The 14385-nt window shown below is 46.2% G+C and overlaps 1 protein-coding gene across 1 annotated transcript in view; it reads left to right on the top strand.

Annotated features, from left to right (window-relative positions):
• Positions 1-14385, top strand: part of LOC144487108 (mediator of RNA polymerase II transcription subunit 12-like protein) — a 596823-nt gene that overhangs the window by 466117 nt on the left and 116321 nt on the right. Inside the window, 2 exon segments of the mRNA XM_078205170.1 lie at positions 1369-1489; positions 8497-8598. Coding sequence (XP_078061296.1) covers positions 1369-1489; positions 8497-8598 — 223 coding nt within the window.

Raw genomic sequence — 14385 nt, 5'->3', positions numbered from 1 at the left:
TAACCCCACATATTTACCCTCCTAATCCCCCTGACATTAAGGATCAATTTATCATGGCCAATCAACGTAACCCGCACGTATTTCGACTGTGGGAGGAAACCAGAGCAACCAGAGGAAACCCACGCAGACACAGGGAGAATGTGCAAACTCTACACAGATAGTCACCCAAGTTCCTGGCGCTCTGAGGCAGCAGTGCCACCATGCTGCCCAAGTGCATTGGCTATGCTAAATTCTCCCTCAGTGGGCCTGAATAGGCGCCAGAGTGTGGAGACTAGGGGATTTTCACAGTAACTTAATTGCAGTGTGAATGACACTAATAAGCAAAATAAACTAAATTAATTTTGACCAGCACCTCATCCACCTCCTTAAACATTCACTCCGTCCACCACCTATGCACCGTCGGTAGCAGTGTGTGTCATCTTGACAAGTATCTTCCAAACCAGCAACCTCCAGCACCTAGAAGGACAAGGGCAGAAGGCATGTGGGAACGACCCCACCTATATATCTCCCTCAAAGCCACACACTATCATGGCTGGGAACTATGTTATCTCACCTTAACTCTCGCCATGCCAAAATACTGGAACTCAGGCACCCCCCCCCCGCCCCCAACAGCACCGTGGGTGGACCTACACCAGATGGATTGCAGGTTCAAGGAGGTGGCTCACCACCCCCATTCTCGAGTGCAATTAAAGATGGCCAACAAATGCTGACCTTGCCATCATCAGTCACGTCACATAAAAGAATAAAATAAGTGAATTTTTTACTCCTAAGTTTCTTTTAAAATGTAAACTGTGAATTTGTACCTTCAGAAAGTGTATTAATATTCTGAAGTAAATATTAGAAGAAGTCATGAACAAGGTGTGGTGTCTGACATTGTTCGTACACCTCTTAGAGTTGATGCTGAGGAAACACTAAGCAGAGAAGTCAGGAAGGGGGAAACAAACCAGAATGGAGGTTAGACACTGAGCTATTCCAACACTTGTTGTCTCACAATCACCTGATGAAGGAGCAGAGCTCCGAAAGCTCGTGATTCCAAATAAACCTGTTGGACTTTAACCTGGTGTTGTGAGACTTCTTACTGTGCCTACCCCAGTCCATCACCGGCATCTCCACATCAACACTTGTTGTGGTTGACATCAGTGTGAATGAAGGTAGATGACTCAGAACATCTCAGGAGATCTAACAAATGAGCCCAATACATTTGGAAACCCGTTTGCATATGTAACTTAAAGGAGCTTTACAGTTATTCTCTCTCTTCCCTCCTCCCCTCATAGAAGAATGTTGTTGAAATCTTTCCCCAATCATTAACCATGCACGTGTTCATTTTTGCAAGTCACTGGTTGCTGTTATTTTTTTATCTCCTGGTAGGTGAGTGATCTTTCTTTCCACGACTCTTTGGCTACGTTTATCGCCATTCTAATTGCACGTCAGTGTTTCTCACTGGAGGATGTGGTTCAGCACGTGGCACTTCCCTCGCTTCTAGCAGCAGGTAAGGAGATCTGATTGGAGTGTCGCACCCCACACTTCAGTTTCATGATGTTTTGCGCTCCACAAAGCGAGGGAAGTGGGAAAATATTCCGCAGTAAATTTCACTCAGGTGGGGGATGCAGCTTCCTCTCTTCAGCGCCAACAGCAGGGTAAAATATCTTCTGAAGCCAGGATGTGTGGAGTTCCCGAAGGACAATTGGCCTCACATGCCCCTTCCCCGCCCCCCTCCTCCCCAAACCTGCCCTTGCTTAGCTACTGGATAAAAGCAAGTTACTGTGGATGCTGGAATCTGAAACCAAAAGAGAAAATGCTGGAAAATCTCAGGAGGTCTGGCAGCATCTGTAAGGAGAGAAAAGAGCTGATGACCCTATGTCAAAGATCCTTTGTCAAAACTTTGACAAGGGGTCATCTGGATTCGAAACATCAGCTCTTTTCTCTCCTTACAGATGCTGCCAGACCTGCTGAGATTTCCCAGCATTTTCTCTTTGGGTCTCCCTAGCTTATCTACATTTATCCTCATGATGACATCTAACTCAACCTCACCTCAACCACCTCTCTATGGCTTTGGTGATGCCAGTCTGTTTGGCCCCATCTTAGAAGATCTTTCCTTCAGCGACACACTGGACACAATCTCCACCAAAGAAAAAACTTCCCTGGTCACTTTATTTGGCAAATCAGCAATCTCTGTCCTATTCTGTCCTGAGCGGTATTCCTGACCCCACATCATCATCATCACTGACAATTTCCATGGGCATAACATCATCTGCCACCACCTCTACCTCCACCTCACTGTGATCTATGCCTTCATTAACTCCAGACTTGATTGGAGCAAGAAACAGAATTGATATTTAAGTTTGTGATGTTTAAATGAACACCTTCCTTTTGTGTTTGACCCACCTCTTACTCGAAACCAATTTCATCTCTGATGAAAGGTCACAGACCCGAAATTCAGACCGGAATTTTATCAGCACGCCCGCTCGAGGCTTGTAAGATCGCGCCCAAGGTCAACTGGGAATGCCGTTCTCGGGGCGGGCGTGCCGGTAGAATCAGGGCCTCAATCTCTCTCTCCACCTGCCGAGTATTTCCAGAATTTTCCATTTTTATTTCAGATTTCCCGCATCCTCAGTATTCTGCTTCTCAATTATTGCAGTGCTTCCCTGGCTGCCCTCCCATTCCCCACACCCAGCTGAGGACAGTGATGGCATAGTGGTAATGTCACTGTACTAGTAATCCTGAGGCTCAGGGATCCCACCACGGCAGCTGTTGAAATTTAAATGCAATTAAGAAAGTTGGAATATAAAGCTAGTCTCAGTAATGGTGACCATGAAGCTACCATGGATTGTTGTAAAAATCCATCTGGTTCACTAATGTCCTTTAAGGAAAGAAATTGCTGTCCTTACACAGTCTGACTTGCATGTCACTCCAGTCCCACAGCAGTAGCTTAATCCACTCAGTTCAAGGGTAATTAAGGATGGAAAACAAATGTTGGCCCTGCCAGCGATGCCCAGGTCCCACGAAACAATTTTTAAAAAACTCAGCTTCAACTCATGTATGCTGCTGCCCATAACCACCAATATCAAGTCTGCCTCAGCCATCACCCCTCACTTACATTGGTCCACAGTGCCTGAAATTTAAAACTCTGGTCCTTATGTTTAAATCCATCCATTGCTAGCTGTCCAGAAATCTCTCACCACATTCATCAGTACACTGCGCCCTGCCCACCTCAAACTTCCTATTCCTCTGATTCGGGCCCTTATGGATGACCCCTCTTCACCAACACCCCAAACCCTGCTCCTTTGCTTCACCTTTGGTGGTTATGCTTCACCTGACTTAAACCCCTTTTCAATTTCAATTTCATCTTCACCTCCTCCTTTCAGACTTTCCTCAAACTCACCTTTGACCAAACTTTTGACTTGACATCTGTTTTTTTGTAGTTGTTCATAGAATCATAGAATCCCTACAGTACAGAAAGAGGCCATTCGGTCCATCGAGTCTGCACCGACCACAATCCCACCCAGGCCCTATCCCCATATCCCTACATATTTTACCCACTAATCCCTCTAACCTACACATCTCAGGACACTAATGGGCATTTTTTTGGCATGGCCAATCAACCTAACCCGCACATCTTTGGACTGTGGGAGGAAACCGGAGCACCCGGAGGAAACCCACGCTGACACGAGGAGAATGTGCAAATTCCACACAGACAGTGACCCAAGCCGGGAATCGAACCCGGGTCCCTGGAGCTGTGAAGCAGCAGTGCTAACCACTGTGCCACCGTGCCGCGCTTGTTGCGCAGCCTTTGTGACTTTGTTTGGAACGGCAAACACATCAAATGGTCACAACACACATTTGTAACGGTCTCTGCATAGCAAGAAGAGAAATTCCCATCTGAATGTGTCTGAAGCCAAACCAAGGAAAACCTCCCCTCCCCTGCACTGCATCTGTGCCACATTTCCACTGACCACACCAAATGCTGTGACTCTTGCAAATCAATGGACAGCTTGTGTTCTGATTCCCAGAGGAGCTGTATCAAATCCATCCAAACCCACTTCATTTGGGATTCCACTGCCAATGGAGACTGGAAACTTCTGTCCCATTAGTTTAGGCTTGATTCGAATCCATGTCTCAAAGGAAATGAGTCTTCCAACCAAACCGTGTCCGAACATTTGGGCTAGATGCCTAAATGGGCAAGAGGTTCCTCAGGACCTTATAGAAATAGAAGAACCCCTTACACAAAAATACTGATATACAGAAATGAATTCCAAACATATCCCTGTATACACACAAGTGAGGAACCTCTTGAATTATGCACAATCCAAGCCATGGGGCGGCACGGTGGCACAGTGGTTAGCATTGCTGCCTCACAGCGCCAGGGATCCAGGTTCAATCCCCGGCTTGGGTGACTGTCTATGTGAAGTTTGCATGTTCTCCCTGTGTCTGCGTGCATTTCCTCCTGACTTGCCGGTTTCCTTCCACAGTCTGGAAGATGTGCTGGTTAGATGCATTGGCCATGTTAAATTCTCCCTCAGTGTACCTGAACAGGTGTCGGAGTGTGGTGACTAGGGGATTTTCACAGTAACTTCATTGCAATGTTGATGTAAGCCTACTTGTGACTAATAAATTCACTTTATTTTTTATTTATCCACCTATTACCTCCCTACCTTTTTTTTGCATTAAATAAATAACAGGGAAGGCAATGGTGTAGTGGTGTTATCGCTAAATTCTTAATCTAGAAACTCAGCTCATGATTTGAGGACCTGGGTTCAAGTCACGCCCCAGATTTCAGTTGGCGGGGTTCAAATTCAATAAAAAATATCTGGAGTTAAGAATCCACTGATGACCATGAAACCATTGCCAATTATCGGAAAAACCCATCTGGTTCACTGGTGTCCTTTCGGGAAGGAAATCTGCCGTCCTTACCTGGTCTGGCCTACATGTGACTCCAGGGCCACAGCAATGTGGTTGACTCTGAACTGTCCTCCAAGGGCAACCAGGGATGGGCAATAAGTGCTGGGCAGCCAGCGACGCCCATGTCCCACGAATGAATAAAATTGCCTTGAACAGCCCTATACTATCTCCGTCCCCATAAAACATAGATTACTGTTATACAGACCAGCAGACTCTAGGTTCACCCTTTCACCTGTACCACATCAGCTGACTTTTAACTACAGCAGACAGAAGATCCAGGTGCTTTTTAAGAAGAGTTTGGGTCTCTGCCTCCTCCACCAATTCGGGCAGCGAATTTCAGACATCCACCACTTTTTGCGTAAAAAAGTTCTTCCTCATGTCCCCTCCACGCCACGTATCTTGACTCTATGTCCCTAATTTGAGAATTCTCCACCAAGGAAAACAAGTTCCCCTCATAATTTTGTATACCTCTATCAAGTCACTCCTCAGCCTTTTTGTAGAAATATTGAGAAATAGAAAATGAAATCCACTATCAAGAAAAAGAGGCCCACAATGCAAGTGGAGGACAAATATTAAGGAGCAGTATTTCATGGGTACTGGAATTATCCTCTGTATTAAGATAGTGGAGATGAAATGTCTGGAATGGTTCAAAAGATATTTGAATATCACTGAAAATATGAGACATTCTGTCAAAACTTTTCATGTTACACCCATCAGGGCAGAATCGCAAGAATGCCAAATCTAAAGGGAACAGCAATTTATACTCTTAGTTGGCAGGGGGACTAAAAGTTTTAATAAAAATATTCATTCATGGGATGTGGGCATCGCTGGCTGGGCCAGCATTTGTTGCCCATCCCTAACTGCCCTTGAACTGAGTGGCTTGCTGGACCATTTCGGTACAGTGGCACAGTGGTTAGCACTGCTGCCTCACAGTGCCAGGGACCCAGGTTCAATTCTGGCCTTGGATAACTGTATGGAATTTGCACATTCTCCCGTGTGTGTCTGGGTTTTCTCCGGGTGCTCCGGTTTCCTCCCACCATCCAAAGGTGTGCAGGTCAAGTGGATTGGTTATGCTAAATTGTCCCTTAGTCTCCAAAAATGTGTAGGTTATGAAGATTAGCAGGGTAAATGCATGGGGTTGTGGGGATCCAGACGGGGGAGGGCCTTGGTAAGATGCTCTGACAGAGAGTTGGTGCAGGCTCAATGGGCTGAATGGTCTACTTCTGTACTGTAGGGATTCTATGATTCTATAATTTCAGAGGGCTGTCAAGAGTGTACCACATTGCTTTGAGTCAGGAGTCACAAATAGGCCAGACTAGGCAATGATGGCAGATTTCCTTCCCTACAGGACATTGGATACTGTAGTTAGATGGAATGGCTGGAGATTTATTGGTGCCAATAATATGGGTAGTAGCACAAGCTGAGCTGATAATTTATTTGCATCAATTAGTGTTTATGTATTTAAGTAGTAAACAGTGGCACCAAATGAATGGCAGTGTTGGGAGAGTTTAGAAATGGTAAGTTGGAAAATACTGGTCATCACGATGGGCAATCCATGATGGACTTCCTGGTAGTCAACAGGAACTTGCCGAGGAGAAGCTGTAGGTTCTATGGGAACATTAGAAGCTTGATGATGAGACTGATTGTGGAAATCACAGACTGGGATAGATTTTGACAGCTTCTTAGAACTCTTGTCACACCTTAGTCCAGACTTGCCCTTGGGCATCTGTTGCAGTTCTGAAATAAGGACTTGGATTTATCTAATTGCCTTATAGGGCAGCCCAGTGGTACAGTGGGAAGCACTGTTGCCTCACTGTCTGTGCGGAGTCTACACTTTTTTCCTGTTCCTGTGTGATTTCCTCCCTCCACTCCCAACAGTCTGAAAGACGTGCTAGTTAGGTGCATTGGCCATGCTAAATTCTCCCTCAGTGTACCCGAACAGACACCGGAGTGTGGCGACTGGGGGATTTTCACAGTAACTTCATTGCAGTGTTAATGTCAGCCAACTTGTGACACGACTAAATAAACTTCAAAAAAAAGTTTCACTCTTAAACGACATTGAGTTTCAATGAATTAGAGTGCAATGAATTATTCTGAAATGCTTTGTTATTTGGAAAAACAAAATCTGGTTTGTATACAGGAAGATCTCATTAACAGCAGTAAAGTGATTGAAAAGTTTATTTATTAGTGTTGGGAGAATTCCCAGCTCTTCAATGGGATTTTTGACATCCACTTTAGCATTGGAGGTGTCATACCAAGCTTTTGTTCCATGACTTATTCAAAGGATATACAAGAAATAGGAGTGGACCATAAGGCCCGTCGAACCTGCCTCGCCATTCGTCATGATCGTGGCTGATCTTGGGCTTCAGTTCCAGTTCTGTGTTCATTCCCCGTGTCACTTAATTCCCTGAATACATCCAATAAATCTCCAGTCACCCCATCTAACTACAGTATCTAATGTCCTATAGGGAAAGAAATCTGCCATCCTTGCTTAGTCTGGAGTACTTGTGACTCCTGACCCACAACAATCAGAAATCTGTCTACCCATCTCTATCAAAGCAGTGGTCTGTCAGTGTTGCACTGGAGTGTGAAATGCATAACCTACAACTATCAGACTCAGAAAAGAGCTAGCAACAGAGCCAAGCAATCATGATACTTTATTGTACTTTATTAGGGTGGCACGGTGACACAGTGGTGAGCACTGCTGCCTCACAGCGCCAGGGACCCGGGTTCGATTCCTGGCTTGGGTCACTGTCTGTGTGGAGTTTGCACGTTCTCCCCGTGTCTGCATGGAGTTTCCTCCGGGTGCACCGGTTTCCTCCCACAGTCCAAAGATGTGCGGGTTAGGTTGATTGGCCATGCTAAATTGCCCCTCAGTGTCAGGGAGATTAGCAGGATAAATATATGGGGTTACAGAGATAGGGCCTGGGTGGGATTGTGGTCGGTGAAGGCTCATAGAAATAGAAACCCTACAGTACAGAAAGAGGCCATTTGGCCCATCGAGTCTGCACCAACCACAATCCCACCCAGGCCCTACCCCCATATCCCGACATATTGACCTGCTAATCCCTCTAACCTACACATCTCAGGACACTAAGGGACAATTTTAGCATGGCCAATCAACCTAACCCGCACATCTTTGGACTGTGGGAGGAAACCGAAGCACCCGGAGGAAACCCACGCAGTCACAGGGAGCATGTGCAAACTCCACACAGACAGTGACCCAAGCCGGGAATCGAACGCAGGTCCCTGGAACTGTGAAGCAGCAGTGCTAACCACTGTGCTACTCGATGGGCAGAATGGCCTCCTTCTGCACTGTAGGGATTCTATGATTAACCCTTGGCTAATGGAGACATTTTGGTGAACATTTTAGAGATAGTGATGCTGGTGAGTATTGATGCCCTTTCCTGTACTGTCATCGCAAGCTACATTGAAGAGGGAGTTTTGAAGCCTGCTTAGTTCGTGTATGAAGGAATATTTTCTAACTTTGGAGGTTCATAGGAGAGAGGCAGATGAAAACTACAGCCTTTAGTGTTGAAAACTGATTATTTTTCCTGTGAGATATTTATAACCTCTTTGAGTCTATGCTTCCTGCAGCCTGCGGTGATCCAGATGCAGAGCCAGGGGCCAGGATGACATGCCGACTTCTGCTGCACTTATTCAGAACACCACAAGTCAGCCCTTTCCCCCAGACTAACGGTAAGTTTCTGCTGACGGCCCTGTTCCCCTTTTTTAAGTTTTGGTATGAGGAACAAGCTGTCTTTATCCAGATTACTAAGAGGGTTGACCCACTGACCAACCTCACAATCTGATAGTCTAACATCAGCAATTCTGCGTCCATGAATGAACACTTCAGGGGAAGTTTGCACATAAGCTTTTTCATTCATTGTTCGGTATTGGCAATGATACTTTTTAAATACTCTACAGAACTGGACTTCAAGGTAAACTGAGTTATTGAGGTTGTGGGACAACACAGAAGAATATAATGTGGGGTAATATACATGTGGGGTCAGATACAAATACAACTGTAATGACTTCAATCAGACCATTGAGTTTGGCCGATTGGCGTATGAACTTCCTGATTAAGGATCCAATTGATGGGCCAATCAGGGAGTCTTTGCCTTGTACTTGTGGGACCTCTCTTGTGGGTGGCACGGTAGCACAGTGGTTAGCACTGCTGCTTCACAGCTCCAGGGGCCTGGGTTCGATTCCCGGCTTGGGTCACTGTCTGTGTGGAGTTTGCATATTCTCCTCGTGTCTGTGTGGGTTTCCTCCGGGTGCTCCGGTTTCCTCCCACAGTCCAAAGATGTGCGGGTTAGGTTGATTGGCCATGCTAAAATTGCCCCTTAGTGTCCTGGGATGCGTAGATTAGAGGGATTAGCGGGTAAAATATGTAGGGAAATGGGGGTAGGGCCTGGGTGGGATTGTGGTCGATGGGCCAAATGGCCTCTTTCTGTACTGTAGGGTTTCTATGATTTCTTCTATGGTTTCTACTTAACTGGGAGTGTCAGTTTCTCTGACACCCATGGAGATAGACTGCTAGCACTCTGTGTACTGCTGTTCGAGTTTGTAAATAAAGGGATTTTTGGGGAAGGGACTTCTGCCTCCAAAGACTTATTATAGCAACTAATTAGGGAAGCTAATAGAATGTTAAAATTTATTGTGAGGGGAATTGTTTACAAAAAGAGCTTCAGTTATACATGGCATTGGTGAGCTCATATCTGGAGTATTGTGTACAGTACTTGTCACCTTATTTAAAGAAAGATGTAAATGCATTAGAAGCAGTTCAGTGAAGGTTTGCTAGACTGATACCAGGACTGAGCGGGTTGTCTTCTGAGGAAAGGTTGGAGAGGTTAGGTTTGTAGAGTTTAGAAGAATGATATGCAACTTCATTGAAACCTTAAAGATCCTGAGGGGTACTGACAGGGTGGATGTGGAGAGGAGTTTTGGAGAATCTTAAACCAGTGATCACTATTTAAAAATTAAAGACAGAGAGGGGAATTTTTTTCTCTGAGGGTTGAGAGTCTCTGGAACTCTCTTCCTCAAAGGGCGGTGGAAGCAGAATCTTTAAATATTTTTAAGGCACAGCTAGAGAGCTTTGTGATTAACAAGGGGCTTTTGGGGGTAGGCAGGAATGTGGAGTTGAGGTTACAACCAGATCAGCCATGATCTTACTGAATGGCACAATATACTCCTGCTCCTATGTTCAGAGAAATGACCCAAGTGATTGCTTCCTGCTTCTGCCAAAAGGCATCTACTGAAAGAAATCAAGGATGACTCCGGATTATTAAACTTTGGGAAGAGCCTTCCTTATAGTAGCATGATTAGGATCAGCAGTTCATTTCATCAGCTCCAGCTCTTTGAAGGGGCTTTGCATTCACAGAATCATAGAATCCCTACAGTGCAGAGGGAGGTCATTTGGTCCAGGGAGTCTGCACCGACTCTCCTACAGAGGATCTCACCCAGGCCCAGCCACCACCCTATCCCCGTAACTCCATTTACCCCATTAATCCCCCTAACCTGCACATTTTAGGACACTAAGGGGCTACACAATTTAGCATGGCCAACCCACCTGAGTTGCACATCTTTGCTCTGTAGGAGGAAACCCATGCAGACACGAGGAGAACATGCAAACTCCACAGACAATCACCCGAGGCCGGAATCGAACCCAGGCCCCTGGCACTATGAGGCAGCAGAGCTAACCACTGTGCCACCATGCTGCCCCTCAATTACAGTTAGAAAATGAATAATCAGTCAATCTCCATTTCCCCTAGTCTTCATAAATCATAGAAACGCTACAATGCAGAAGGAGGCCATTCGGCCCATCGAGCCTGCACCGACAACAATCCCACCCAGGCTGTATCCCCGCTTAGTTACCCTGCTAATCCCTCTAACCTATCACACCCCAGGACACTAAGGGTTAATTTAGCATGTCCAATCAACCTAACCTGCACATCTTTGGAATGTGGGAGGAAACCGGAGCACCTGGAGGAAACCCATGCAGACACGGGGAAAATGTGCAAACTCTACACAGACATTGACCCAAGTTGGGAATCGAACTCGGGTCCCTGGAGCTGTGAGGCAGCAATGCTAACCACTGTGCCACGTGCTGCCCCCATAACCATGTACAATTTTCCTTTCAGCCATGTATCCAATTCCCCTATAAAAGCTGCAATTGAATCTGCTTTCACCAGCCTTCCAGGCAGTGCGTTGCAAATCCTAACAACTACTGAGCTTGCTTGAGAAAGGGAGGTGAAAATAGGGCCAATAGCTTTCATACTCCCAGGTTTTAGAATTTTCCATTTGCCTCGGTGTTGGGTTGCATCGATTAAAAATGTATATGATGCTATTAAAGCTTCCCTGTACATGAGTACCATTTTAACCTCACTGCAATGTAACTGGAATTGTGCGATTTGCGGTCCATAATGTAAGATTTTGGATTCAGGAGCCACGGATACCTAAGGTAGGCAGTCGAGTATTTGTAAGTCATTTTAAGGCATTTTGTTGCAAAGTTGTCATCTCTGGTATGTTGCCGGTGCCACGGGATAGCGAGTTGAGGAACAGGGAGAGAGTGCAGTTAAACACATGGATGCAGGGATGGTGTAGGAGGGAGGGTTTCAGCTATGTGGATAATTGGAACACTTTCTGGGGAAGGTGGGACCTGTACCAACAGGACGGGGTGCACCTGAACCAGAAGGGCACCAATATCCTGGGAGGGAAATTTGCTACGGCTCTTCGGGGGGATTTAAACTAATTTGTCAGGGGGATGGGAAAAAGAGTTGTAGTCCAGAGGTCAGTGAGTGTAGTGAGGTACTGGGAAGGGTATCATGGTCAAAGGTGGGTACCAGCAGACAAGAAGGTGGGTTGAAGTGTGTCTACTTCAATGCAAGGAGCATCCGAAATAAGGTAGGTGAACTTGGGGCGTGGATTGGCACTTGGGACTACGATGTTGTGGCCATTACGGAGACATGGGTAGAACAGGGACAGGAATGGTTGTTGGAAGTTCCGGGGTATAGATGTTTCAGTAAGTGTAGGGTAGCTGGTAAAAGAGATGGAGGAGTGGCACTGTTAATCAAGGAGAGTGTAACGGCTGCAGAAAGGCATTTCGAAGGGGATCTGCCTACAGAGGTAATATGGGCTGAGTTTAGGAATAGGAAAGGAGCGGTCACGTTGTTAGGAGTTTACTATAGGCCCCCAAATAGTAATAGAGATGCGGAGCAAGAAATTGCTAAGCAGATTATGGATAGGTGTGGAGGTCACAGGGTAGTTGTCATGGGGGACTTTAACCGTCCAAATATTGATTGGAACCTTTATAGGTCGAATAGTTCGGATGGGGCAGTTTTTGTGCAGTGTGTGCAGGAGGGGTTCCAGACACAATATGTGGATAAGCCGACAAGAGGTGGGGCCACATTGGATTTGGTAATGGGAAATGAGCCGGGCCAAGTGTTGGATTTGGTTGTGGGAGAGCACTTTGGAGATAGTGACCACAATTCGGTGTCTTTTGTTATTGCAATGGAGAGAGAGAGGGCCATACGGCAGGGCATAGTTTACAATTGGGGGAGAGGTAATTATGATGCAATCAGGCGGGAATTAGGAAGCATAGGATGGGAACAAAAATTGTCAGGCAAAGGCACTAATGATAAGTGGAACTTTTTCAAGGAACAAATACTGTGTGTCCTTGATAGGTATGTCCCTGCCAGGCAGAGAGGAAATAGCCGAGTGAGGGAACCATGGTTCACAAAAGAGGTGGAATGTCTTGTCAAGAGGAAGAAGGAAGCGTATGTTAGGTTGAGAAAACAAGGTTCAGTTGGCTTGATGGAGGGTTACAAGTTAGCAAGAAATGAGCTGAAAAAGGGGCTTAGGAGAGCTAGGAGGGGGCATGAGAAGTCCTTGGCGGGTCGGATCAAGGAAAACCCCAAGGCTTTTTGGGGCTTTTTGCGTTTGACAAAGTCCCTCATGGTAGGCTGGTGAAAAAGGTTGGATCTCATGGGATAAAGGGGGAGGTGGCTAGATGGGTGGAGAACTGGCTAGGTCACAGAAGACAGAGGGTGGTAGTGGAAGGGTCTTTTTCCGGCTGGAGGCCTGTGACTAGTGGTGTTCCGCAGGGCTCTGTATTGGGACCTCTGCTGTTTGTGATTTATATAAACGATCTGGAAGAAGGTGTAACTGGGGTGATCAGTAAGTTTGCGGATGACACAAAATTGGCAGGACTTGCAGATAGTGAGGAGCATTGTCAGAAGCTACAGAAGGATATAGATAGGCTGGAAATTTGGGCAAAGAAATGGCAGATGGAGTTCAATCCTGATAAATGCGAAGTGATGCATTTTGGTAGAAATAATGTAGGGAGGAGCTATACGATAAATGGCAGAACCATAAAGGGTGTAGATACGCAGAGGGACCTGGGTGTGCAAGTCCACAGATCCTTGAAGGTGACGTCACAGGTGGAGAAGGTGGTGAAGAAGGCATATGGCATGCTTGCCTTTATAGGACGGGGCATAGAGTCTAAAAGTTGGGGTCTGATGTTGCAGATGTATAGAACGTTAGTTCGGCTGCATTTGGAATACTGCGTCCAGTTCTGGTCGCCACACTACCAGAAGGACGTGGAGGCTTTGGAGAGAGTACAGAGGAGGTTTACCAGGATGTTGCCTGGTATGGAGGGGCTTAGTTATGAGGAGAGATTGGGTAAACTGGGGTTGTTCTCCCTGGAAAGACGGAGGATGAGGGGAGACTTAATAGAGGTGTATAAGATTATGAAAGGCATAGATAGGGTGAACGGTGGGAAGCTTTTCCCCAGGTCGGTGGTGACGTTCACGAGGGGTCATAGGTTCAAGGTGAAGGGGGGAAGGTTTAACACAGATATCAGAAGGACATATTTCACACAGAGGGTGGTGGGGGCCTGGAATGCGCTGCCAGGCAAGGTGGTGGAGGCGGACACACTGGGAATGTTTAAGACTTATCTAGACAGCCATATGAATGGAGTGGGAATGGAGGGATACAAAAGAATGGTCTAGTTTGGACCAGGGAGCGGCACGGGCTTGGAGGGCCGAAGGGCCTGTTCCTGTGCTGTATTGTTCTTTGTTCTTTTTACTCTTATGTGAGGAATAAAAGAATGACCTGGGTGAGGCTGGGGCCGGTCAAGGACGGCAGTGGGAATTTGTGCATGGATCAGAAGAGTTAGGATAGGTGATGAATGAATACTTTTCTTCGGTGTTCACCAAGGAGAGGGGCCATGTTTTTGAGGAAGAGAAGGTGTCTCAGGCTGATAGGCTGGAGGAAGTAGATGTTTGGAGGGAAGATGTACTAGCAATTTTGAATAAACTGATAGTTGATAAGTCCCCTGGGCCTGATGAAATATATCCTAGGATTCTTTGGGAGGCAAGGGATGAGATAGCAGAGCCTTTGCATTGATCTTTGCATCCTCACTGCCCACGGGGATGGTGCCAGAGGACTGGAGAGTGGCAAATGTGGTTCCTCTGTTTAAGAAAG

Source organism: Mustelus asterias, chromosome 3 (assembly GCF_964213995.1).
Source record: "Mustelus asterias chromosome 3, sMusAst1.hap1.1, whole genome shotgun sequence".
NCBI lineage: Eukaryota > Metazoa > Chordata > Chondrichthyes > Carcharhiniformes > Triakidae > Mustelus > Mustelus asterias.
The sequence above is the reverse complement of the archived record's forward strand: the minus strand, read 5'-3'. Positions and strand labels throughout refer to the sequence as shown.